At 36.6% G+C, this 25,236-nt stretch overlaps 1 protein-coding gene across 2 annotated transcripts in view; it reads right to left on the bottom strand.

Moving 5' to 3' along the window:
- Positions 1-25,236, bottom strand: part of ITSN1 (intersectin 1 (SH3 domain protein)) — a 286,095-nt gene that overhangs the window by 144,516 nt on the left and 116,343 nt on the right. For both annotated transcript variants that reach the window (XM_006886744.1, XM_006886745.1), the window contains exons 6-10: positions 15,141-15,320; positions 13,038-13,134; positions 10,326-10,426; positions 5,283-5,346; positions 300-437 (exon numbers count right to left, since the gene is read on the bottom strand). In XM_006886744.1, the coding sequence (XP_006886806.1) occupies positions 300-437; positions 5,283-5,346; positions 10,326-10,426; positions 13,038-13,134; positions 15,141-15,320 (580 nt within the window). The remainder of the gene's footprint in view (positions 1-299; positions 438-5,282; positions 5,347-10,325; positions 10,427-13,037; positions 13,135-15,140; positions 15,321-25,236) is intronic.

Consider the following 25,236-nt stretch of genomic DNA (forward strand, 5'->3'; position numbering starts at 1 on the left):
GGATTTCTGGGCAAAAATTTCTCATCTTTCTCCTATGGAAGAGCTGAAATTAATTTCAATTATCAGCAATCTTTTGGTATTTTACTTGATTGTTTTACTAATGTATTAGAAGTACTGTAAAGAAAAAAGCAGGGTCAGGACTAATGCAGAACCTAAATAAAAGGTTTTTTTTTTTTTCCAAAAAATTATGGATATTTCATTTACTTGCCAGGAATAAAAGCAATTATTAGATATATATTCAAGTAAACAAAGTTTAGAACTCAAGTCATAACTTCTTATAAAAGTTAAATGTACTTTACCTAAAGGAAGGTGGGATATATTCAGGAGGCAAAACAGGCGGCAATGGCTGACCAGACATTGCTACATCAATCAGGTGCATAGCCAGGATGAATTCTTCTGCTGTAAGTTTCCCATCTTGATCAATGTCAGAAAGATTCCTAATTCAACAAAAAGTTAAGTGTCATCTTTCTTCATAAAAATTCAAAGAAATGAACTGAGTCTTCTTGTACCTTAGTTTGAAGAAATAATATCTATTTCAAACTACTATTGCAAAGATAAAATGAAATAATCTTGATAATGTTGCTGTCATGCACCATTAAGTTGGAACCAACTCATAGCTGACCTTCCAGCAGGGTTTTAGAGGCAGTAAATCACAAAGAAGACTGCCTTTCTCCTCATAAAGCAATTGATGGATTTGAACTGCTTACCTTTGGGTTGGCAGTATAGCTCCTTACTACTGTTGTTGTTATGTGCCGTTGAGTCACTTGTGACTCACATCAACTCTACGTACAACAGCCCTAAACTCGGCTCTGTCCTGTGCCAATCGCACCATCTCCGACACACTCATCCCGATTATCCCAGTCTCTGAATCAATTCACCTCCTAGAGGGCTTTCCCCTCCTGCGTTGTCCCTCCACCCTACCAAGCATGATGTCCTTCTCCAAGGACCGGTCTTTCCTTAAAACATATCCAAAGTATGTTAGACAGAGCCTCAGAATCCTTGCCTCGAAGGAGCTGCCCGGTTTAACCCTTTCCAGGATGAAGCTGTTTGTTTTCCTAGCAGTCCATGGTATTCTCAATACTTTTCTCCAGCACCACAGCTCAAAGGCATCAATTCTCCTTCTATCCTCCTTGGCCATTGTCCAACTCTCTGATGCATAACAAGTGATAGCAAAGACTACCAGAATTCCCTAATTCTTGTTCTAGGAATAATCTACATTACTCCTATAGATTACCTACTATTATAATTGTTACCTACTAAATGTTACCTACCATTATAATTACTATTTATGATTCTAAAAAACCTACTTAAAATATATCATATATTCAGAGTCTATGTATCGTTAAGCTCTGTGATCTAGACCAAGGATTAGCAAAGGTTTTCTGTAGATAATGAATACTCTATAGGCTTGGCAGGCTATATGGCCTCCATACACCTTCTCTACTTGAACCCGCTGTTAGAGCAGGAAAGCAGTCACAGACCATTCACAAAGAAAAGGGACTGATTATTAAAATAAAGCTTCATTTATGTGAACTGGTGCATGCAGATGAGTAGTCTGGGGTCAATTCTCTAAAATAATGGGAGCACAGTAATGAGAAGAGCAATGATGAGAAAACTGACATAAAATGAGGGATTTAACCAATGTCACTAAACATTACATGCAGAAATTGTGGAATGGAAACTTGTTTTTAACTGTGTATATATTCACCAAAAATTCAATACCATTTATAAAAAAAGAATAGATAGACACTGATCTAAGTCATCAAGGGCAAACCTTCAGTGCATTCAGCCAAAAAAGTCAAGGCATTTTCTCCTCCTTATTCTTGGAATTTGACATGAACATGTCCAATAAATAGGTTTCCTTACCAAGTTTTAAAATGTCATTTTACTTGCTAGCTTCAGGACACCAAAAGAGGATGAAAGACAACAAATCTGTACACAAGAATGTCAGCAAGACCAATGCTACCTTAGGAAACTGCTTGTCAATGACATAAATCCAGAAACTTTGCTCTTATTTTAAATTCCTTTAAGATACCATAAGCCATGTTTTCTTCTTTCATTAAGATATAATTTACATCAAAACAACTATGAGATATCTCACCCCAGTCACAATAGCAAAATTCAACAGAGCAGCAAGCAACAAATGTTGGCAAGGTTATTCACTATTGGTGGGAGTATGAAATGGTGCCACCACTCTGGAAGGATGTATGGAGCTTTCTCAAATAGTTGAAAACAGAAATATAATTTGATCCAGCAATTCCACTACTAGGAATATACTCTAATGAAACCAGAAATACCATCCAAACAGATATATGCACACTCATGTTTATTGCTGCTTTGTTCACAATAGCAAAGAGTTGGAAACAACCCAAGTGCCCATCAAAAAATGAATGGATAGAGAAGCTGTGGTATATTCACACAATGGAATACTATGTAGCATTGAAAAACAGGGAACTCATGAAATATTATACAAAACAGATGACCCTTCAGGACATTATGCTGAGTGAAATATCTCAGTAACAAAAGGACAAATACTTCATAATGCCACTGTTATAAAACAGAACTGACATCAGGTTTGGGAGGAACCTAAGAAAAGAGGAGATAAATAATGTACAATGCATTGAAACAGATGAGGAAGAGAACTGTTTAAAAGGGATATATGATTAGGTATTATTTGCATGACAAGAGTCCAGAATAGGAGTGGACTTAGGGGTAGGAGGTTGTATAACAATGTAAGATTTTTTTTGTTTTCTTTTCAAAGAGAAAAGCAAACTGGGAAGAGGGGTGGTCAGGGAGGAAAATGTGCAACAATGAATAAATGGAAATTCAAGTTCTCTGTAATCTTTCATTAAAATCTCAATAAAAAAGATAATTTACATATAAAAACTGAATCCTTTTAATAGTGCAATTCTGACAAATACATACAACTGTATACCTACATCCAAAATATATAGTTTCACCACCACAAAAAAAAAATCTCCCCAGGACTCTTAATAGCCATCTGTCTCTTTCTCTTATCTGCAGACCCTGGTAATCTATGACCACTTTTCTGTCCCTCTAATTTTGCCTTTTCCAGATGTCAGAGACCCATTTTTAAACATCACAGACTGATAAATGATACTCTCTGCTTGCCCTTTTTCATTCCCTTTTTTCTTTTTGAGCCCTACCAGTTGCCACATCTAGATAAATTAGACTAGAAAGCCAAGTACGATTATTTTATTTCCTGCCCATACTTACAAGAATTAGGCTACACACATTTAATTAAAATACGTTTTTAGCGTATAGAAGAATAACAATAAATTTCTAACAGAAGAAACTTCAATAGAAGTCTTAAAGAGGGTAGATTATAAATGAGAAATGAAATACTCATTTCAATACACTTTCATACCATTTTTACCTTCTAATAAATTATCCATCAATCTCCAGAAATGTTAGGTCTTCAGTTTATATGACAGAGGGACTTAGGATGCTGGAACCTATCCAGATTTACAAGGTTTAGGGCATCATAGATTTTTAGGTCTATTATTAACTGGCTTATCCTACTGCAAAAGGCAAACCTTTCAATCTAAGGAAGTGGGACTGGAGAGGGGAACGGGCAGCAGTAGAATCGAACAACCTATGGAGCAACCAGATTCATTTGCTCAGCAGGAAAATAACGAGCCATTCTGTGAGCAGTACAGACCACATTTTATACTCTAGAAGAAACAAAGCTAGCACAGAATGAAAGATGTGCCTTCTTAAGATACCATTTTAGTAACATTTAAATGTAAGGACTCTTAAAGTCGAGGTAATGCTCAGCAAAGGGTACTAAAATGATAAAAAGACAGCTCAAGAGATATTATATGTCTCTTGCTGAATCAAACACTACCCTTCTGATACACTCTTGCTTTTCATGCTAAATACAATGAAACTTGAATCTGATCAAGCCTCCAGGTCAGTGGTTGTCCTTCATTTAGGCATGTTTTATACTCCAGAAGGCACTTAGCAAAAGCTGATGACATTTTTTGATTGTGACATTTGGAGGCAGGAAGCATACTACTAGTATTTAGCAGGTAGGGGCCAGGAAAGCTTTAAATACTCTGCAATGTACCGGACATTCCCCACAACTAAGAATTATCCATCTCAAAATGTCAATAGTGGTGAGGTTGATAAATTTTACACTAGATTCAATTACAAATTTATAGGGAATACAGGAAACAGAGGAACAAATTAAGCACCACCGATACCACAGGGATGCATACATAACAATTTTTTGACAGTAAGACACTATAGGACAATTTTCCCTTTTTCCAGAATGTGGAGGATAAGAGAAGTAGACAAATTAAAGGAGACTGGTTTTCAGAATCAATTCTGGGCAAACAACAAGGAAGGTGTCCACCACTGAAAAGTATAAATTTTCATCCTGAAGTAAACAATAAAACCATTAAAAATTATGAGGTCATTTAATGATAAAGATTACTATTAATATTTTTACATAGGTTACTAATTTCTGTTAATATTGTACGTGGGTTACTGTTTGTATAGAAGCCCTGGTGGTGCAGTAGTTAAGCACTCATAAACTAACAAAAGTTTGGCATGTTTAACTCATCATCTGTCCTGCAGAAGAAAGATGGAGTGGTCCGCTTCCATAAAGATTTATAGACTTATAAACTCTAGGGGCAACAGTTCTACTCTATCACTCAGAGTGGCTGAGTTAGAAGGCAATTGCAGTGAATTTAGTTTGTTTGGTACTGGTGTTACGATTATACTTTGAAAATATAACTTGTCTATCTCATTTTAAGGATACATGCTAAAACAGTTGCAGCAGAAATGAAATGACAGAAATTTGGCTTGAAATAATAAAGGGAAAAGACCTGACCATTAGTTGAGAATTGTTTAAACTTTCAAGAATTCTTAAGAATTTATTATATTCCACAGGGTTGTAGAGTTTAGTGGGTGGAAGAAGGGGGTGAAGTAAATAGGAAAGATCCAGTAGGGATTTGAAAAGATGTAACAGGATGGGAATGATTGTAAGAAATACAGTGTGAATGGGGGGGGGGGACCCACACACACTTAAAAATAATAATTTTTTTTAAAAAAAAGTTTACTATATGCATCTCTATTTTTATTGTTTTCACAATTAAAAAAGGGCAGGTGGAAATCAGAGAAGCGAAACCACAACACACTGAAAATTAATTTCCTCAATTATCCCCTGTAAAAAGGATAATACTGGTTATAAAGCCATACCAATCGAAAAAATAAACCTTCCAATTCAGACAAACCAAACATATTTCATTCCTTACCATATTGAAGCCAGCTGAGCCTGTGGTAAACTTGATTGCATAAGAATAGTTCTTGCTTGGGGACCTACATGGAAACCAAGAAAAAAAAGATAAAGAGATGAATCAGCAAATTCTCACTTTCAGGAAGTCAGCGCTGAAGACATGTTTTGTGTTGTCTTGGCATTAACAGTGATTTAAATAATATTTGCTATCACTGCAGAGCCTTTTCAAACAGGAAATCAAGTCCGAGGGAAAAAGGGAAGAAACATTAAGGACAAGAACAATGTCTGACACACAACATGCCCTTCACAAAAGCTCATCAAATGACAACTTGCTAGTAATGAGTAATTAACATATAAAGATTAGAGTTTCAAGATATGATCTGCCCAAAATAATAAACTTTTGTCCAGTCACTAATTCTATTTCTATCTAGTTGTTTTCAAAGCTGAAATTTATTCTGCCTAAAATCACTTTCTTCTGTGACTGCTCACTAAGCCCACCATCAGACAAATTAAGCGATAAAAAAAGAATCTTTGATACCCTCTTCTAATCACTTCATTGTACAAATTCTAAAAAAAATTTATTTTGTAAAGAAATTAGCTTGCACAAATGGTTACAACTCAACCTGGATTAAGACACTTTTCCTACAATAATAACTAAAAAGAATTTCTAAAGTTTCAACATGCTTCCTTTAAAAAAATTAGCTGTCATTTCTTTAAAATACTTCTCTCTCACTTTTGGCCTGAAATTAGACTAAGATACAAGACAGAAGTTATAATGGAAGATTTTGGTCTCAAAAATCAATAAATGGAAAACTGCAGAAATTATGTTTGGAAGATTCTAGAGTATAAATGTTTGCTTTTGGCTGTTTTTTTAAAATGTGACTGTGTTCCTGCATGGCGAGAAGGGATTAGGGATCTTTGAGAACCAATACCAGAGTCCAGCATGTGAGGTCTAACTGCAGAAAAGACACAGAAGAGCTCAGAGCCTATGAGGGTGCTCAGGGTGGACCTTGCCTTGCCTGAGGCAGGGCTTTCTTCCGCTGAATGGACTCCAATTTTCTCATTTCAGAGGGCTTTTCCAGATTAAAAAATGTTATGATCCATTGCATAAGGTTTGTTGTTAGGTACCATTGAGTCAAGCATTGTGAACCATACACAACAGATCTGAAGCCTGTCCTATTCTGTGCCATTCCTTATCATCTCCAACACACTCCAGTCACTGTCAATGCATCAGGATGAGGGTCGTCTTCTCTTTCGCTGTCCCGCCACCTTTTCAAGTATAATGTCCTTCTTCAAAGAATAGCCTCTCCTAACAACATGCCCAAATGCCATGAAGCTTTGTCACCTGTGCCTCCAAAGAGGACTCCAACTACACTCTAAGACATACCTGCTTTTTCTGGCAGTTCAAGGGATTTTCTGTACTCTTCTATAACACCACAACTTAAAGGCATTAGTTCTTTTTCTGTCATCTTTATTTACTATCCAATTCTCAAATGAATGCACAGAAGTGATTGAAAAGAGTGGCCTGAATTAGGCACAACTTAGTCTTGAAACTGGCATTACTGCTTCTCAGTAATTTGAAGAGGTCCCTTACTGCAGACTTTCCCAATGCAATATGTCTCCTGATTGCTGGTACTAAGTGCACTGATTGTGGATCCCAGCAAGATGAATTTGTTGACAGTTTAGTGTACGTGTGTAAAAAATATATATATGTGTACATACATTCTTTTTCTGTGTGTGTGATTTTTTTCAAAGAGAATTGAGCATTTTTTTTGTTTGTTTCTTTTTTTTTAATTCTATACTGGTTTAAATACAAAGTTCATAAAGTTCATATACATTGTCTTTATCACCAGATCTTTCCCCTTTCCTTTACTCATCCCTCCCTCCATCCATCAAATTGTGTGACCTATTATTAAGCCCCCCTTTCCCTCCTTAGATCCTTGTACTTGCTCTACAATGATGGTCTTGTTAAAACAGGTACGTAAAATCTAATTGAGCATCTGAAGATAAAAAATGAACTCTGTAAGCAACATTTTAAGAATAAAAAGAAAGCAGAACTTTACTGTGGCAATATTCATCCACATTTGAGTAGGAAAACATGAATGCAGAGAAGAAGTATAATTACATGGAGTTAATATTTTATTTCAATCAGTTACTAAGAACTTAGATATCCTGACTAGTAATGAACAATCACATAGCATATTTACTGTTTTTGAGTGTGATATAAATAATAAACCAGCTCCCAAAGAAGAGGGGCTTGCATTAATAAAATGACTAGCAATCTACAGCTACTTACATACCCTTGACTAAAGCACAGTCTCTTTTATATGATTGTCTTTTAAAAGTATGCAACATGACACACATCAAATGATGATGAAGGACTTAACCACTGAACCACATATTTCCACTAAGTCAATTCCTACAATCAACAGGACACATGACACCACCACTAGAAGATCTTCATATTCCATACTGATCTAGCTGTTGTTTGCTAGCCCTAACAGGTGGTTTTCTAATGTCCATAACATATTCTTACAGGTGCACTCAGAATAAGGTGACAACCAAAGCAAGAATGCAAAAGTAATATGGTAAGTACCCTTACGACGCTCTCTAACGCAACAGACAAGTGCCACCACCCAAGCTGCAGGTCATGTGTAATTCTTGGAAAGCTGGCTATTTTTCTACTGACACTCCAAAGACACAGGAAAATGCAAGAGTGAGAGTGACAGTACAAGAATAAGCTATCTTTCTCCTCTAATATATTTTAAAACAGAAATTATAGACAACATCTACCACTAGAATGTCATGATCCCAAGGTTGAGACAACTGCTAGATTAAGAATTTTAATTATTTATGTGTTGTAAAAAGAATTTTTATGTCCTTAAAATAAAGAATACATATTTTTTTAAAAAAGGAGAGAGGAAATGAGAGCATTAAATTACATATTTCACCTAATCTCTTTATAAATTAGACCTTTTACAAATTTATTGATATTCTTCAGATGCATGAGTAGCAAATTTTGGGATTCTATCTTGAGATCTTGAAATACAATGACATTTTCCTTTGGAAAACAAAAAACTGCAATTGTAACTAATTGGGGGAAAAGAAGCAGTAAGACTCTGTACTTAAAAGTGTTTTGCCACATACATAATCATTGTTAATTACTCACAACAGCAAAAGATGGGAACAGCCTAAGAAGTGTCTGTCAACGCAACATGATTTGATAAAGAATAATGATGAATCCACCAAACATCTTACAATGTGGATAACATCTGAAGGACAAACGCTGAGTGGAAAACTCAATCATGGAAGGACAAATTATATATATATAATAATTTTTACACACAGAAACAAACAATAGTTTTCAGGATTGAGAGGGGAAATAACGAAGAATCTATCTATACTAACCAGAGTGAAGGGAAAGGCAATCTCCGAGTACAGTAGGCACAACCTACTGGGTCTTGATGACCCAGGCCAATCAAGACATAAACAGGTACATACATGAATAAAAAGCTTTCACAGCCATGGTTATCGCTGTGTTATTCACAATAACGAAAAGATGAAAACTACTCAAGTTCCCATCAACAAGCAAATGGATCAAAAAAACATGGATCAAAATGGATCAAAAACCCACAATGGACTACTATGCAGCACCGAAAAATAAGAAACTCATAAAATATTACACAACATGAGTGAACCATGGGAGGACATTAAACTGAGTGAAATATCTCAGTATTGAAAAAAACAAATACTGCATAATACCACTATTATGAAGTAGGACTGATATGTGGGGTTGTGAGGAGAATAGGAAACACTATATTGGAACAGATGAGAGAGAAAACTGTTTAAAAGGAATATATGATTAGGCATTATATGTAAAATAAAGGTCTAGAATAAGAGGTACATTGCAAAGAGGACTGGGGTGGGGGAAGGAGGAAATTATGCAACAATGCACAAATATTTTTTAAAAGTAAAGAAAATGAACTGGGGGAGAAGGAAGGGAGGAAAATACGCAATAATGAATGAATGAAAATCCAACTTTTCTGTAAATTTTCATTAAAAAATGACAATTAAAATTATTTTTTAAAAAGCTCACTACAGAGCATAGTTCTACCCACAGGACAAAAATAAAAGAATAAAAGGCTTGCTCTTTTACTAATTTGCTCTGTAAATGTTCATCCAAATAAAAATTAAAAGGCGTTTTTTTTAAAAAATAAAAAGACGGGCAATTATGCTCAACTCTATAATATACACAATCTTGCAACAACTTTAACAACAAATCATAATTTGTCAACATATAACTGATGACACAAAATGTTAAAAAATAAGTTTTCCATTATATACCAGGGCTTCTGTTCCCCTCTTCACCCCCGAAAAAGAAACCTCTTATTCCTTCTTTACTTTCATGTTGTTAAAAGGCAGTTAGTTGCATGGTTTTCCTTTATATTTAATATTTGTATCAGTGTTCTCTATTTTTCTTAATTATAATTATACTTTTCTTTCCAAATCACCGATCAATTTTAATTGCTTAACCATTCATGAAAAAGGCCTCTCAACAGTATCCAAAAATCCTCCTCCATCCATTTGATAACAAAATCACTGTTCTGTGGAAATTCATCGAGGGCACATAACTTTGGTCTTTTCTAGACAAAAAACTAGGGTCCAAAGAGGCAATGTTACTCCCAGCTAGTTAGTGGTTGGTCAAGCCATATTCCCATCTTATCAACCAATTGACCTCCATTCTACACACCAAACCCACTGAAACTCTGACCTGCTGAGCAGCAGTTCACATATGAAATAGGACATAAAAATCTGAAGTCAGTGTTTGGTCTATGCAATATTTCTTTGCTAATGGTTTTAAATTCCAGTTAAATGTGAGGCAAAAAAAAAAAAAAAGAAACCAAAGGCTAAGGACTGGGGACACAGTAGTGATGTATACAAGAACGAGGGGAGGAAAATGAGAGATGGGAGACAAGAAAACTATAGAAATAAAGAGATGACATTAGAATATACCTGTAGAACAAAGACCAATTACACTGCATGACTTACTACTTATAAATACCTGTTAAGTGTCCACTCATAGTTTTGTCGTGACTATTGAATAACTGCCTGTATTTCAGCCTTGATGACTGAGGAACAGCCCATTCTGCCACTGGAGGGGCGCTGAGAGGAGGACAGGAACAAGAAAAAATGATTCACTTTGAAGAACAGACTATTTTAGTTAATATATTGAAAAAAACAAACAAAACAACAAGACTAAGGCTTACTCTAGATAAGATGACTAGTTTTAACACTTTATTGACTTTCTTATCATCATTCCTCAATGTCCTAGAATAAAGGGATTTTCTAATTTTAAGTTTATAAATTCTTCTCTTGAAATTGATGAACACATTCTTTTTCCTGACTTTCTATAGTAAATTCAACAGATCAAGTGGCTGTTACAAATTACACAGATTGTTTAGTAATTGGAAGGCTCTACAAAATTATGGAACTCTTGGAAGTGAAATAATATGTTCTGTTCAGGTTTTTCTAGAATTCTACATTATAGTTATGATTTAAAAAGCAGTGCTGATGATGGGTGAGGGGAGTGAAGGAAACGGGAAGGATTTTGTGTGAAAAACAATGTATTTGAACTCTGTAAATGAGTCAGTATTTAAAAAAGCAGTACTAACAGAAAATAAATCCTATTTTAAAAGATATTCATTATCTAACTGTGTATATATATGAATATATATGTATATATGTGTGTGTATATGTATATGTATATGTATCTCCAAATCTTAATGAAGTGAAATTATCTCATTCTGGGAAGTTTCAATTCCCATCCATGGAGATCTTCCCAGAGAAGAACAGAACATTTCAAGGGTCAGAGCCAATCAGTGGAGTAAGAATGGAAGGCTCTTTGTTTTCCTGACTGAATCCAAGGCTGACGTTTGTTTGCCAATGGGCCACAGCCCTGACCCGAGGAGCCCCCTGCTAGTAGTCAGTGTGGGTCTGGACCCACTCTGCAGTCAGCTCCTCAGATGCCCATGCCCACAAGTGTCACATTGGTACTGATGGCTTATTAGGAGTCTGGTATCTAAATTGGGTGTTTTTAAAAATATCACTGAACCGACAGAGAAAATGGCATTATAAGTCTAGGGTAGAAAACAAATAATGCTTTATATGCAATAGTCTTGCATTTCAATAAAAAGATCTATTTGTGACATGTAGAATTAAAATTTTAATCATAAACTGACCCTCTTAAAGTACAGCTCTCTATAACCTCCTAATTTATATGTTACCTATGCATTCACACTTACTATGCATATCTAATAAAGAAAAGGAAATAATTTATAAACCCTTTAAAAGTACCTACATAGTTAATTTTCAGGATAAAGATCACAATCTTTCCATGTCACTTACAGCCACTGAAAACCCAATGAAGGGGCAGTTTTAAGTCCATTATGACTTGACAGCTCATAACAACACTATAGCATAACCAATCTTTTGCAATTTTTGCAAAATTTCCATTTTATTAACCATAATTCTTTTCATAAAATCACACGCTTTTACTTATCTCCTTTTTAAAAATAATCCTTTGTAAAAGATCACAAAATTAACTGAAAATAATATCTGATGGTTTCTTAATAAAGAGCACTTACCAAGATCTTTTTTGCTGTGAGTACGTCTGTATTAACTCTCTCATTTTTAAATTAATTATTTTGCCAGTCCTAACTCTTGCTGTTTGTCAAGACGCTAACTATCTTTCTGCTACACACCAGGAAAGCAGGGGTGTTACACACAGAAGTTGTCAAAGATTACACTTATCAAGTCAGTTTTCTGGCAAAGTCATGAGAATCTAAATAGACTAAAAACTTATAAATGACACGGAACCAGTTACATCATGCTAAAGATTTAAATTATCCATACTGAAAAAACCAGCTAATTGTATTAATGTTTGCTAACACTAATGATATAAATTAAGACAGATGTCAAAAATATCCTTGTGTATCAATCAGAAAGAAAAAACCAAAGCCTTAAAACTTCACAGCGCAGTCATAAAAAAAATGGAGTTTAATGATAAATAATGGAAGTTCAAAAGGCAGTATTGCTATGACTAACTATAAGAGGAATGGAGTGTCTCTAGCTTGTCTCCCCTCTCACAATCCTGAGAGAACAACTAGTTCACATAGGTGGCTGCATTGGCTGAATGAGGCACTTGACAAGTAGACAGAGCTAAGAACACATGTTGTAAAATCAGAAAGAAGTCAGTGCTCAGAACTCTCAGCCCAGTCACTTAGCAATCACATTATCATGGGCAGGTTGCTGCATGTCTGAGCCTCTGCATTGGACACAGGGCTTGTCAGTCTGTAAACTGTTAATTTATAAACTGAGAGCCAATTAAAAACAAGGAAAACTGTGGCTCCAATCTTCATGCAAAAATATTTACAAGGAAAATTTAATATAGTGGTACAAAATATTTTTCGCCTCTCCTGGAGTTCTATTTTACTATTTTTAAACATTTTTATTGTTATCTACTTGTTTTCTTAAAAAACAAAACTAAAAAAACCAAACCAAACAAAACCCTAGAAAAACAACAAGCCTTTAAAGGAAATGCCACGTTTTTGATTACTGACATCTTAAGCAAAACATTACTCAAATTAAGGAAATTGTTATTTGCCTTCTACAAAATACAAGATGGCAAAGAATATAACTAATTCATTCTCACACTTATGAGTTAGTCAGATAATAGCTTTACCCAAGACTTCCACTAAAATCCAAATGAACTTACCTAGCCACGTCAAACGACTGTGCCTTCTGTAACTTAGTGTTTAACTGTGACCCTGGGCCAGATCGACTAAAGGAAGAACTCTTTGGCAATGTGGCTGCTGTAAAAGAAATGTTGTATCGTTTAAATCTTACAAAACTTGTCCCCGTTTACAAAAATTATAATGCACAGTCATCAAATCTGAATTAGAAATCACCCCTCCCTTCTTTTACCCTAGACTGAAAACGGTGAATTCTCCTGTGTACTTCCTATTTCCTGGCCTCTTGCCAAAAACATTCCTAGATTACTTGTTCTATTGAAAAACACCTTATTTTTAAGTAGTAATGCTTGCTTCCATAAAATTTTATTCCTCATTAACCTTCAAGTAACATGTTTTATAGGACCCATTGTAACAGCTAACAAGGTAGCAGTTTAAAGATTTAGGATGAGATTTCTTTAGCACCACTGAAAGAGCAGAAATATTAGCTCCAGATGTAAGAGCCAAGAAGTCAAACTGCAGTCTTGACCATTAGCAGGTGATTCTGGGGAGGGGCAGCTTTTAGATCTGATTCTCACTGAGGCTGGTTAGCTGTGTATCACCAAAAAAACACCGAGGCTTAGTCACATTCCCCTCACCATTGTGAAAGAACCACAAAGAAAACAAATGTCAGAGTGTATAGACTAAGTGATTCTATTGGAAAAACCAAACGCACACTTTGTAGCTGCTATCAAATCTGCACTCACAGTCATTCATACAACAAAGAGACTATGTGAGATAAAAAAAAAATAAAAATTTAAAAACCATACATTTAAGGGAGCTCTGGTGGCCTAGTGGCAAGAAGCTGCACTACAATCCCAGAGGTACGTGGTTCGAATCCACCAGGTGCTCTGCTGGAGAAGGAGGGGCAATCTCCTCCTGTACCAGTCAGATACAATTTGATGGTACACACACAAAAAAAAAATTGTAAAATTAAAAAAAAAAACCCAACCAAAAACACCCATACATTTAGATTCTTTTATCACTGGAGACATGTGTTAGCATTCTTAACAAATCCAAGGGTCATAAACACAAATGATTCAAACATAATGCTAAAACCCAGGTTGTCAGTACTGCTGGATTGACTCAGACTTTTCTCAAGCACTGTTTTGTTTGTGTTGTAATTTCCATACTGACATAAATGTATTAGGGAACTCTGTTGGCTTAGTGGGTAGGGATTTATACTGTCAACCAAAAGGCAGTCAGTTTGAATCCACCAGCTGCTCCAAGGAAGAAAGATGGGCAACTTCCTTCCAAGTGATTACAGCCTCTAAAAATCCACTAACAGTCAGTTCCAAGTCAACAGCAATTGAGCCATATAAATTCATTATGCTACCAAGACAATGTTAGCTATGTGCATCTAGAGTTTATGCTTTCTTTTCAGTAAAGGGAAGAAGACTTTGAATATAAGCCTCAAGATAAACTAAACCAGGAACTTTAGTCTTTTCCTTTAAGTAAGTCTATAATACCTTGACTTTAACATATTTAGTTATTTTAATAAACTTCTTTCCAACTCCTGAGAGAAAATGCAGTTTGTTGTTTGCCTGGCTATTTTCCTTTGTATAATTCTACTCCTAAATGAATGGCTTGCTTATTGGCAGTTCTTAGCAGCAAAAAGTGGTAAGTGGTACATAAAATCTAAAAAGTATTCAAACAGAATTAAAATTTCAGTGGCTTTTACTAAGCCTTGAGACACACTAGGTCCTTGACAGAATCCCATTCACAAGCCTTGGTGGTGCTGTCGTTAAGCACTTAGCTATTAACTGTCAGTCAGTGGTCTGAATCCATCGCCTGCTCTCCAAGAAAAAGACATGGCAGTCCGCTCAAGATTACAGCAGTGTAATCTACGGGTATGTTCTAGTCTGTCCTCAGTGTTGCTAGCAGTCTGAACTGACTTGACAGCAGTGGGTGTGAGTTTGGTTTTAGTGCTACACCCTTCATGCAAACATATCCCTTTTATCTTGCTGAAACAAGTGAGAAAATCTTTATAATGTATAGACATTTCTCTTGGAAATAAAATAGCATTTAGTGAAAGAAAAAAAGTAACAGTAAAAGATGAGATGTAAAAAAATCCATGGCCAGTCACATACCAGGATGTGCAAATGCAGGCAGAGGCTGTATGACAGTGGGAGCTCCATTAGCCAGGGGAGGCACTGCTGCTGGAGGGACAGAAGATACAAGGGGTGGAGACATTCCAACCACTGGAATGGAGCCCATTGGCACTGGAGCAACAGCTGTAAGGGGTGGCATGCTGGCAATACCTCCTATACCTACAAAAAAAGAAGCCAAGCAAAAATGAAATTCAAATCACATTTCAACGCTCAACAATAATGTAATGTTACAAGAAGAAAATCACTTTATGGTGGTAATACAGTCTTATTATAAAAATATATTAAAAATATTAAAAGACATAAAAAAATTATGCCAAGGATTATATCAAAAGGACTTAAAATTTTACATAAAGAGGGATTTGCTGACCAAAGATGTGCAACAACAATAACTACAATGGAATAAATAAAAGTCATAAATAGAAATAATTCTACAAGTTCATAATGATATTTAAAAACAAATAACTACATTTTCATTGGTAACCTAAGGAGAGTATCAGGTGATCAACTGATTATCCTAAAAATGAAATAAAGCGGAAAAATGATCTTCCCTTTTATTGTCATTACGTATCATCTCATTGGAACCAACTGACCATCTGGAACCAGCTGGAAAAGCTGACCCTCCAGTGGATTTTTGGAAGCAGTCTATCGCATTGGAGGCAACTGTCCATCTTTCTCCTGCAATTTGATTTGAACCACATACCTTTGGTATGGCAGTGCAGCTCCTTACCACTAGGCCACCTGCGGTCTCTTTACTATATGGTCAGTTTCACAATGTGTCAGCATTATTTATGCTTTCATAATTATAATTATTCTCATTATTTCCATAATTATTCTCATTATTTCCATTCTGTTTGTTCTATTTCCATTGATTCAGCTTCCCTTCCCCCAACCTGCCTTCTCACTTTTGCTTCTGGAAAAATGCTGACCAGTTTGTCTCATTACTCATAGGTTTATTTTACAAGTTAATTGATCATTTGTCTAAAAATTGATCTCTATAAACAGTTTCAGTGTCATGTTCATAAGGGTATCTTAGGATAATAATCTCAGAGAGTCTTCTATTGCTTCCTTAGTTCTGACCTTTTTTGTTTTATCCAGGAATTTTGTTCTGTATTCTTTCTCTTTTCTCTCATTTTTGTTTCCGGCCTGTGCCAACTTCTATCTTCTTTTAAATAAAATGTCTGTTTTAGTATACCATTTAAGTGGTTCTGTAGATTCACTTTCTTTTACAATTTTTGAAGTGACTCTCTTGAGTGGGTGCTCTACGGAAATATACATGTTAATAAATCATAATACTAATTAGATAAATATTGAGTTAATATTGGCAAAATAGGGCCTTTTAACACCAGTGTAGCTCCATTTCCTTTCCCTTGTGCTAATATAAAGAAAGTCTGGTGGCACAAGGGCTACAGCACTTAACTGCTAAGGGAAAGGTTAGCAGTTTGAATCTACTAACCAGTCAACTTTGTAATATGTGGCAGTCTGCTCCTATAACAATAAACAGGCTTAGAAACCCTCGATGGTTCTACCCTGTCATACAAGAATGTTAGGAGTAGGACTTGACTTGACAATAATGAATATGGCTTTGGCTTGTTCTATCATGTGCATTATGTCTACATATGTAATAAAATGAACAATAGTTCAAAAATTATTGCCTTATATTATCAAATCTTTTCAAGAAAAAAATGATAAAAATAAATAAAAATTCATAGTCTTTTATAGTCACCCACATATTTAGCATTTCTGATGCTTGTCATTTCTTGCAACAGAGTCAGCTTACCATCTAGCATCAATTATTTTCATCTTGAAAGACTTTATTATTCATGATTGTTTTTCTAGTAATACCTTCTCTTTGTTTACTTTGCAATGGTACTGCTTCATTTTCCTTAAGTTATGTTGCTGTTGTGTTCTCTTGAGTCGGAATCAAAACATAACTGACCCTCCAGTGGGTTTTCAGAGATTATAAATCTCAGGAGAGGAGCCTGTCCATCTTTCTCTCATGGAATAGCTGGTGGATGTAAAACCGTTTGACTTTGGTTTGTCAGCCAACTCCATGCCACTAAACCACCAGAGCGCATCCCTTTTTAAAAAAAGTTGTATTTTATTAATTTTTTTGTGTGTACCATCAAATTAGATCTGACTGGTACAGGAGGAGATTGCCCCTCTTTTTCCTGTAGAGTTCGGTGGATTTGAACCGTGTACCTCTGGGATTACAGTGCAGCTTCTTTGCACTAGACTACAGAGCTCCTTTTTAATGTCTAAGTTAGCTATATAAATTTTTTTCTCTTAAACAACTATGAAATATCTCACCCTAGTCAGAAATGCAAAATTTAACAGAACACCAAGCAACAAATTCTGGTGAGGTTGTGGAGAAACTGGAACCCTTATTCACTGTTGGTGGGAATGTAAAATAGTGTAACCACTGCGGAAGGCGGTATGGCGCTTTCTCAAAAAGTTGCAAATAGAGATACCATTCGACCCAGCAATTCCACTACTGGGAATATACCCCAAAGAGACCATAACTGCCACCCAAGCAGATATATGCACACCCATGTTTATCATGGCTTTGTTCACAATGGCAAGGGGTTGGAAACAACCTAAGTGCTTTGGACAAAGAATGGATAGAGAAGCTGTGGTATATTCACACAATGGAATACTACACTGCATTGAAAAACAAGGAACTCATGCAATATTATTTAAAATGACCCTGGAGGTCATTATGCTGAATCAAGTATCTCAGTCACAAAAGGACAAATAAAAAGGACCCTGGAGGACATTATGCTGAATCAAGTATCTCAGTCACAAAAGGACAAATACTGTGTGGTGCCACTGTTGTAAAGCAGGACTGACCTTAGAGTTGGGAGGAGACTGAGAAGGATGGGTTCGATAATGTATACTGCATTGAAACAGATGAGGGAGAAAACTGTTTAAGAGGGAAAATTATTAGGTACTTTTGTCATCACAGGAGTCCAAAGTGAAGGATATACAGTGGAGTGGACCTGGGGGGAGGGATGGTAAAATAATGAAAGAAGTTTTCTTTTACTTTTCCAAGAAGATAGTGTACTGGGAGGGAGGGTTGGGGGGGGGGAAGTGCAACAATGAATGAATGGAAATCCAAAGTTTCTGTACATTTTCACTGAAATTAATAATAAATTTAAATTTTTTTTTTTCTTTCAACGTCTGTACTTCAACATCGTGTACTTCCGAAGATACCTCGTTGGGTGAGGGCAGAATTAGAAAACTCATACAATGCTAAATATCTGCAGAAAATATGGTCCTGTTATTTCTTTAAATCTGAGTAGTGTTCTACCTTTATTCCTTCAAATATTTTCTGACCTTTTTATTCTCTCCTCCATAATCGTAAACGGGTGTGCCTGATCTTGTCCCACAAGACTATGAGGATTCAATAATTATTCTTCTCATCTTTTTGCTCTGTGTTCTTCACATTAGATCATTTCCATCATTCAAATTTACAGATTCTTTTATCCCCTACTACTACCTTGAATCTGTTGATATTCCTAGTAAAACTTTCATTTCAGTTACAGTTTCTTTTCAACTTTTTCATTTTATTTTCTTTTAGGATTTTTATCTTTTCTGAGAATCTCAGTTGATTCACTATTGTCACACTTTCTTTGAGATCTTTAAACATGGCTCCTTTAGTTCCTGAAACATAACTGTTGCTTTGCAGCTTTTATCTCTTGAATCCAACATTTGAGTGTTTTGGGGTGTGTTTTTGTTTTTTCTCCTGAGTATGGGTCACAGATATTTTTAATAGTTCATCACTTTTAGTTGAAAATAAAACATGCCTGGTGGGAAAATATGTCTTCACCATAGTGAATAGCTCTTGATATCCCAGCTCAGTTGGTGTTTTTAAACTCTTGTTTTTATTTTGAAGCCTGGCTTCCTAGTGACCGTCTCTGTTTGTGCAGCCTTGTGGTCAAGCACTAGGAAAAGTTGTGCTCAAACATACAAACTCAGTAAGGCTTCTCTCCTCTGCTGATTTCTCTGTAGGTCAGCAAAGCAATGCACACAGTTCAGTTCATTGTAAAGTTTGCCACAGAGCCTTTTGCAGAGCCTTTTGGTCCTTTCTTCCACAAATTCACGCAGCCTAAAAGATGGCCAGTTTGTAGTATGGAATCTCATTTGCCTCAGTTGCATATGTACAAAAATGCAAGTGGCCTCGCCATGACTCTCCCTTCTCACCTGCTGCTGCGCTATCACTTCCAGTGTCAAAGCCGATCTCCTCTGGCCATAGCCAGAAATGTCATGTATAATGGGTTTGTTCTAATCTATAGGCATCTCTTTTCCCTGTCTTTTCCTTACAATGTACCCAAGAAGATTCAGGCCATGTGACCCACGGGTCTTCTCAATTTTGTAGACTACATCCATAGGGAGTTGTACTGTGAATAGTGGCTCTAAAAAAAGAGAAAGATAGGCAACTCCCCCTGTGTAATTTATAGCTTCCAGAAAATCTGTTGGAGGGTCAGCTAAAAGATGGCTCTGAATGGACAGCGGTGACTATTTCCTATAAACTGACATTCAGATCCAAAGTCTTGCTCAGATTCAGATTTTTCTCTTTGGAGATAGAAGAAGAATTGATGCCTTTGAGCTGTGGTGCTGTTGAAAAGTATTGAATGTACACTGGACTGTGAAGAAAACAAACAGATTAATCCTGGAGAGGGTTAAACCAGGCTACTCCTTGGAGGCAAGGATTCTGGGGCTTCGTCTGACATACTTTGGACATGTTGCAAGGAGAGACAGGTCCTTGGAGAGGGACATCATGCTTGGGAAGGTGGAGGGACAGCGCAGGAGGGGAAGACCCTCTATGAGATGGATTGATTCAGTGACTGGGGTAATTGAAATGGGTGTGTCAGAGACAGTGCAATTGGCACAGGATAAAGCAGGGTTTAGGGCTGTTGTACACAGGGTCGCTATGAATCGCAAGCGACTCGACGGCACATAACAACAACAACAACAAGACTGCTTGAGACATATAGTATTGGTATATCTGTCTGTCTTGATTATCCAATCAAAGAGCTAACATAAGAAAGGCACAATAAATGTTTGATTTCTTTTGTTAACCGATTTTCAAGATAGTTTTCTAACATCCACCTATCGTTGTTGTATACTATCAAGTGGAAATCAACCCAGAGCTGCCCCTCTGGCAGATTTTCAAAGGCAGTTAACTGCACAGAAGGCAACTGACCATCTTTCTCCCACGGAGTAGCTGGTGGATTCGAACTGTGGGCTTTTGGAATTGCAGCACATCTAATTACTACGAGGCCACCATAGCTTCCTCTAGCTTTGACCTAAGGTGACTTATTACTTCTTAATATATATTATTAGTAAATCACATAAATACATTTTAGAGTTTTAATATATTGTATTTGTCATCACTAAAGGTCAAGTTGTCCTCCCTTTGGCCAATCAAAGGTTCTTCTGGTTGCTTCTGAGAAATTAGGATCCCGCTCTACTATTCTTTGTTGGCTTCTTTCATGTGTAGTTTTACAAGCTCATTATATACATTTCATAGTGTAGACCTGGGCTCAGCCATTTCTTCACAAAGCATTGGTTTTACTTAAAAAGAGTATTTCAAAGCCACAATCTGGACACTAGGAATATTCACCACTATTGGACTTGGTCCTTGTTTCTATGCCTTTATGTCTAACAGAGCAGAAAACAGATGGATAGACAGATGAATAGATAGAAAGAGTCAGAGGCATTCTTGCAAAGTTTTACTAACATTTCTAAAACAGAAATTTTGAATTGGAAATAAAGGCTTGTTTCATATTCTATATAACATTTCTAGGACCCTGAGTGGCACAAATATCTTAGGCTCAGCTTCAAGACTAGAGATGACAACCCACTCAGTGATAGTGCGGAAGAGCGAGCTGGTGATCTCCTTCTATAAAGAATTTGAAAGCAATGTATGATAGGGTATTATAGTTATCACAAGAGTCCACAATTAAGGTTGCATAGAGGAATGGACTTGGGGCGGTGGGAGGGGTGCGGGGGATTGTGTACCAGGGAGGGAGCTTTTCTATTACTTTTCAAAGAGAGAAGTGAACTGGGGGGGGGCAGGGGGAAGGGGTGGGCAGGCAGAGAAGTGCAGCAATGAATGAATGGAAATCCAAAATCTCTTAAAATGTTCATTAAAATTATTAAAATAAAAAATTTTTAAAAAGAAAAAAAAGAATAGAGGCAAGAAAACCCTATAGACTCAGCTCTGTTTTGTGATAAAAGGCCTAACTATGCATTGAATTTGACCTGATAGTAGTTTTATGTTTATTTCCTTTCTTCCACACCTACATTTTCACGGTTAGAAGAAAGGAAACAAATAGAAAATGTTATAACTATACATTTGGTTCATCATATATTACAGATACAAAAGTTTCAGAATAACAATGCTAATACTTGTTGTTGTTACGTGCCGTCGAATCGCTTGCAACTCATAGTGACCCTATGTACAACAGCCCTAAACTCTGCCCTATCCTGTGCCAATCTCACCATGTCCAACACACCTACCCCCATTACCCCAGTCACTGAATCAATCCTTCTCATTGAGGGTCTTCCTCTCCTGCACTGTCCCTCCACCCTCCAAAGCATGACGTCCCTCTCCAAGGACTGGTCCCTTCTTGTAACCCGTCCAAAGTATGTCAGATGAAGCTTTAGAATCCTTGTCTCCAAGGAGCAGCCTGGCTTCACTCTCTCCAGGACAAACCTGTTTGTCTTCCTAGCAGGCCATGGTATATTCAATACTCTTCTACACCACAGCTCAAAGGCATCAATTCTCTATCATTCTCAGTCACTGTCCTGCTCTCTGATGTATAGTAAGTGATTGCAAAGACCATGGCAAAGACCATCAGATACACCTTAGTCTCCAGACTGACATCTTTGCACTTCAGCACTTTAGAGAGGTCTCTAACTGCAGACTTTCCCATTGCAATACGTCTTTTATTTTCCTGGCTGCTGGTGCCCAAGACTGTTGATTGTGGAGCTAAGCAAACCAAAACTGCGAACAATCTCAATCTCTTCACCATCCATTATGATGCTGTCAATTGGCCCAGTGGTGAGAATCTTTGTTTTCTTGATATTGAGTCTCAATCCATACTGAAGACTGCAGTTCCTGACCTTCCACAGCAAGTGCCTCAGGTTCTCTTCAGTTTCAGCAAGCAAGGTTGTGTCATCTGCATAACGCAGACGCTTGATGATTCTTCCTTCAATTCTGATGCCACATTTCTCCTCATAGAGCCCAGTCTCCCGGATAACCTGTTCTGCATAAGAATTGAAAAGGTATGGAGACAGGATACAGCCCTGGCATACACCCTTCCCAATTTCGAACCATGCAGTGTTTCTTTGCTCTGTTCTGATGACAGCCTCCTGGTCCAAGTATAGGTTTCACATTAGCACAATCAAGTGTTCCGGGATTCCCATTCTTCTCAGAGTCAGCCACAGTTTGTTGTGATCCACACAGTCAAAATGCCTTTGCATAATCAATGAAACAAAGACAGACATTCTTCTGGTACTCCTTGCTTTCATCCAAGATCCATCTAACATTAGCTTCAATATCCCTAGTACCACGGTCCCATCTAAATCTGGCCTGCACTTCTGGTAGTTCTTGGTTGATGTGCTGTTCCAGTAATTTTTGGATAATCTTCAGCAAAATCTTGCCTGCATTTGATATTAATGATATTGTCTGATAATTTCCACACTCTGTGGGATCACCTTTCTTTGGAATGGGAACAAATATAGAACTCTTCAAGTCAGTTGGCCAAGTGGTTGTTCTCCAGATTTCTTGGCACAATTTGGTGAGCACATCTAGGGCTTTGAAAGAATTGGCTAAGAATAAGGCCCCAGGAGTTGATGGTATACCATTTGACATATTTCAACTAACAGATGCTAATTACTACTACCCATATGATTTCGAAAAGCAGTAATTTTATTTTGCATATTTCCCCTTGATACATTTAATAGTATTTTTAGATATCCATTACTAAAGAACACAGGATAGATACATTCTTTGTTTTCTCCTTTATTGCCTTAATTTAGTCTTAGTTCTATAGGCAACTACATAAGTACTGCTAAACAACAATGTATACCAATCTATCTCAAGGCATTTTGGTTGTCAAAAATGTTCATTATCCAGAAGATTTCTCAAGGGCTCACGCAAACAACATTCCTAAGTCTTAACAAGTCGATAATAAACTAGGCTGTCTATGTTTATAGAGTTGAAAATTAATTTTTTAGGTATAAAATCCTTAGGTCACACACTCTTTCCTTACTCTGTTTTCTACTAGATAAAGCCTGACTGTTTTAACCACTTGTTGTGGTTGTTAGGTGCCATCGAGTCAAATATGACTCACAGCAAATCTATAAACAACAAATCTGAACTGTGCCCTATCCCATTCTTAGTATCTCTGATACGTCTGTGCCCACTGCTGTTACAGTCACTTGTTGACACAATGCATCTTGTTGAGGGTCTTCGGTTGTTTCCCTGACCCTCCACCTTTCCCAGCATGACAACTTTTTTTAAGGAATGGTCCTTCTGACAACATGCCCAAAATATGTGAGACGAAGTTTCACTTTCCTTGTCTCTCAGGAACACCCTGTTTGCACTTCTTCCAAGACAGATTTATTTATTTGTTTGTTTGTTTGGCAGTCTGTGGGATACTCGGTACTCCTCTCCAAGACTACAATTCAAAGGCATAGATTCTTCTTTGGTTACCCTTTTTCACTGTCCAACATTCAGATGCATAAGAAAATACCATGGTTCGGATGAGGCACATTTTAGTCTTTAAAGTGACATCCTTATTCTTCAGCCCTTTGAAGAGATCCCTGAAAGCAAATTTTCCCCATTTAACACATCTTTAGCTTTCTTGACTGCTATTAACTTGATGCTGATTATGGATCCAAGTAAAATGAAATCACTGACAACTTTAATCTTTTCTCCACCTATCTGGATGTTGTCTATTAGCCAGTGCTGCTGTTTTCTTGATGCTGAGATGTAATCCTTATTGAAGGCTGTAGTCTTTGTTTTTCTGCAGCATGTACTTCATATTTGTACTCTTACAAGTCACACACTTTTTTTATCTACATACCAAATATTTCTTTTTTTCATTGTCTAAAATGTATCTCAGTTTTCAATTTTCCAGGTCAGTATTCTTTGGTTCATGGTATACTCTTTCAAAATACAGCTTTGAGTCTTTCATTTTAAGAAAGTGATCTTTAAATGGTTAAAACAGTTAAACTACTTACTGAAAGAGCTCCTAAATATCCAGTCTATTCCCTTGTTTTCGTTTTCTTTTTCAGGGATTGCTGCCAACCATACAATTCAATCAATTCTCTTTGTCTTTGAGATGTGTTGTTTCCCCTCAAATCCTTCTTATTTTTCAGCTCCTTTTAATTTTTAAAATCTTTTTACCTTTTGTTCCACTTAAATAGGTTCTAGTTTTTGCCTTTATTTCTGAAATAAATTTTTATTTATGTTGGTCTTTGACTAATTGGATCATTTTCTTAATATCTTTTAGGTTATTCTGAAATAGCTGCTAGTGATTTCACTGTCCATATATGTTATTTTACTCTTTACTAGTTTTTGCTCTAACTTCTCCTTTCCTGCTCTCCAATTTTTTCCTTTCTGCAGGAAGTGACCTTGCTTGATACGATCCTGTTGCTCATTTTTATGTGAGCCTTGCTTTCTGACATTTCCTGTCTCTGTTCTCTTCCACTGCATTAGTCTGGACCTCACCTTCCTATTGTTTTTGTGTCTCTGTCCTGCTCAATTTTTATTCTTCACAGGTCTTGTCTTAGAAGAGAGCCTTGGTGGGTCCGTTTCCAGAATTCACAGGTGCCATACTACTCCACACTTTGTGCTACAGAAACTATAACCCCTCCGAGTTTCCATCGGTTGGCTGAATTTTCTTGTTAAGATATTATTTATTTGGGAGTCCCTATTCTCAAGCACACATGATTTTCGATTGCTTTCTTCTCTCTCTCAAACTACTATTACAATGGACACCTTTTCCACTAAGAGAATATATTACTGTCATACGATTTTTAAAATAGTATTTTAATTTTTGTA

Source organism: Elephantulus edwardii, unplaced genomic scaffold (assembly GCF_000299155.1).
Source record: "Elephantulus edwardii isolate Elephantulus edwardi_28Jun2011 unplaced genomic scaffold, EleEdw1.0 scaffold00051, whole genome shotgun sequence".
NCBI classification, from domain to species: domain Eukaryota; kingdom Metazoa; phylum Chordata; class Mammalia; order Macroscelidea; family Macroscelididae; genus Elephantulus; species Elephantulus edwardii.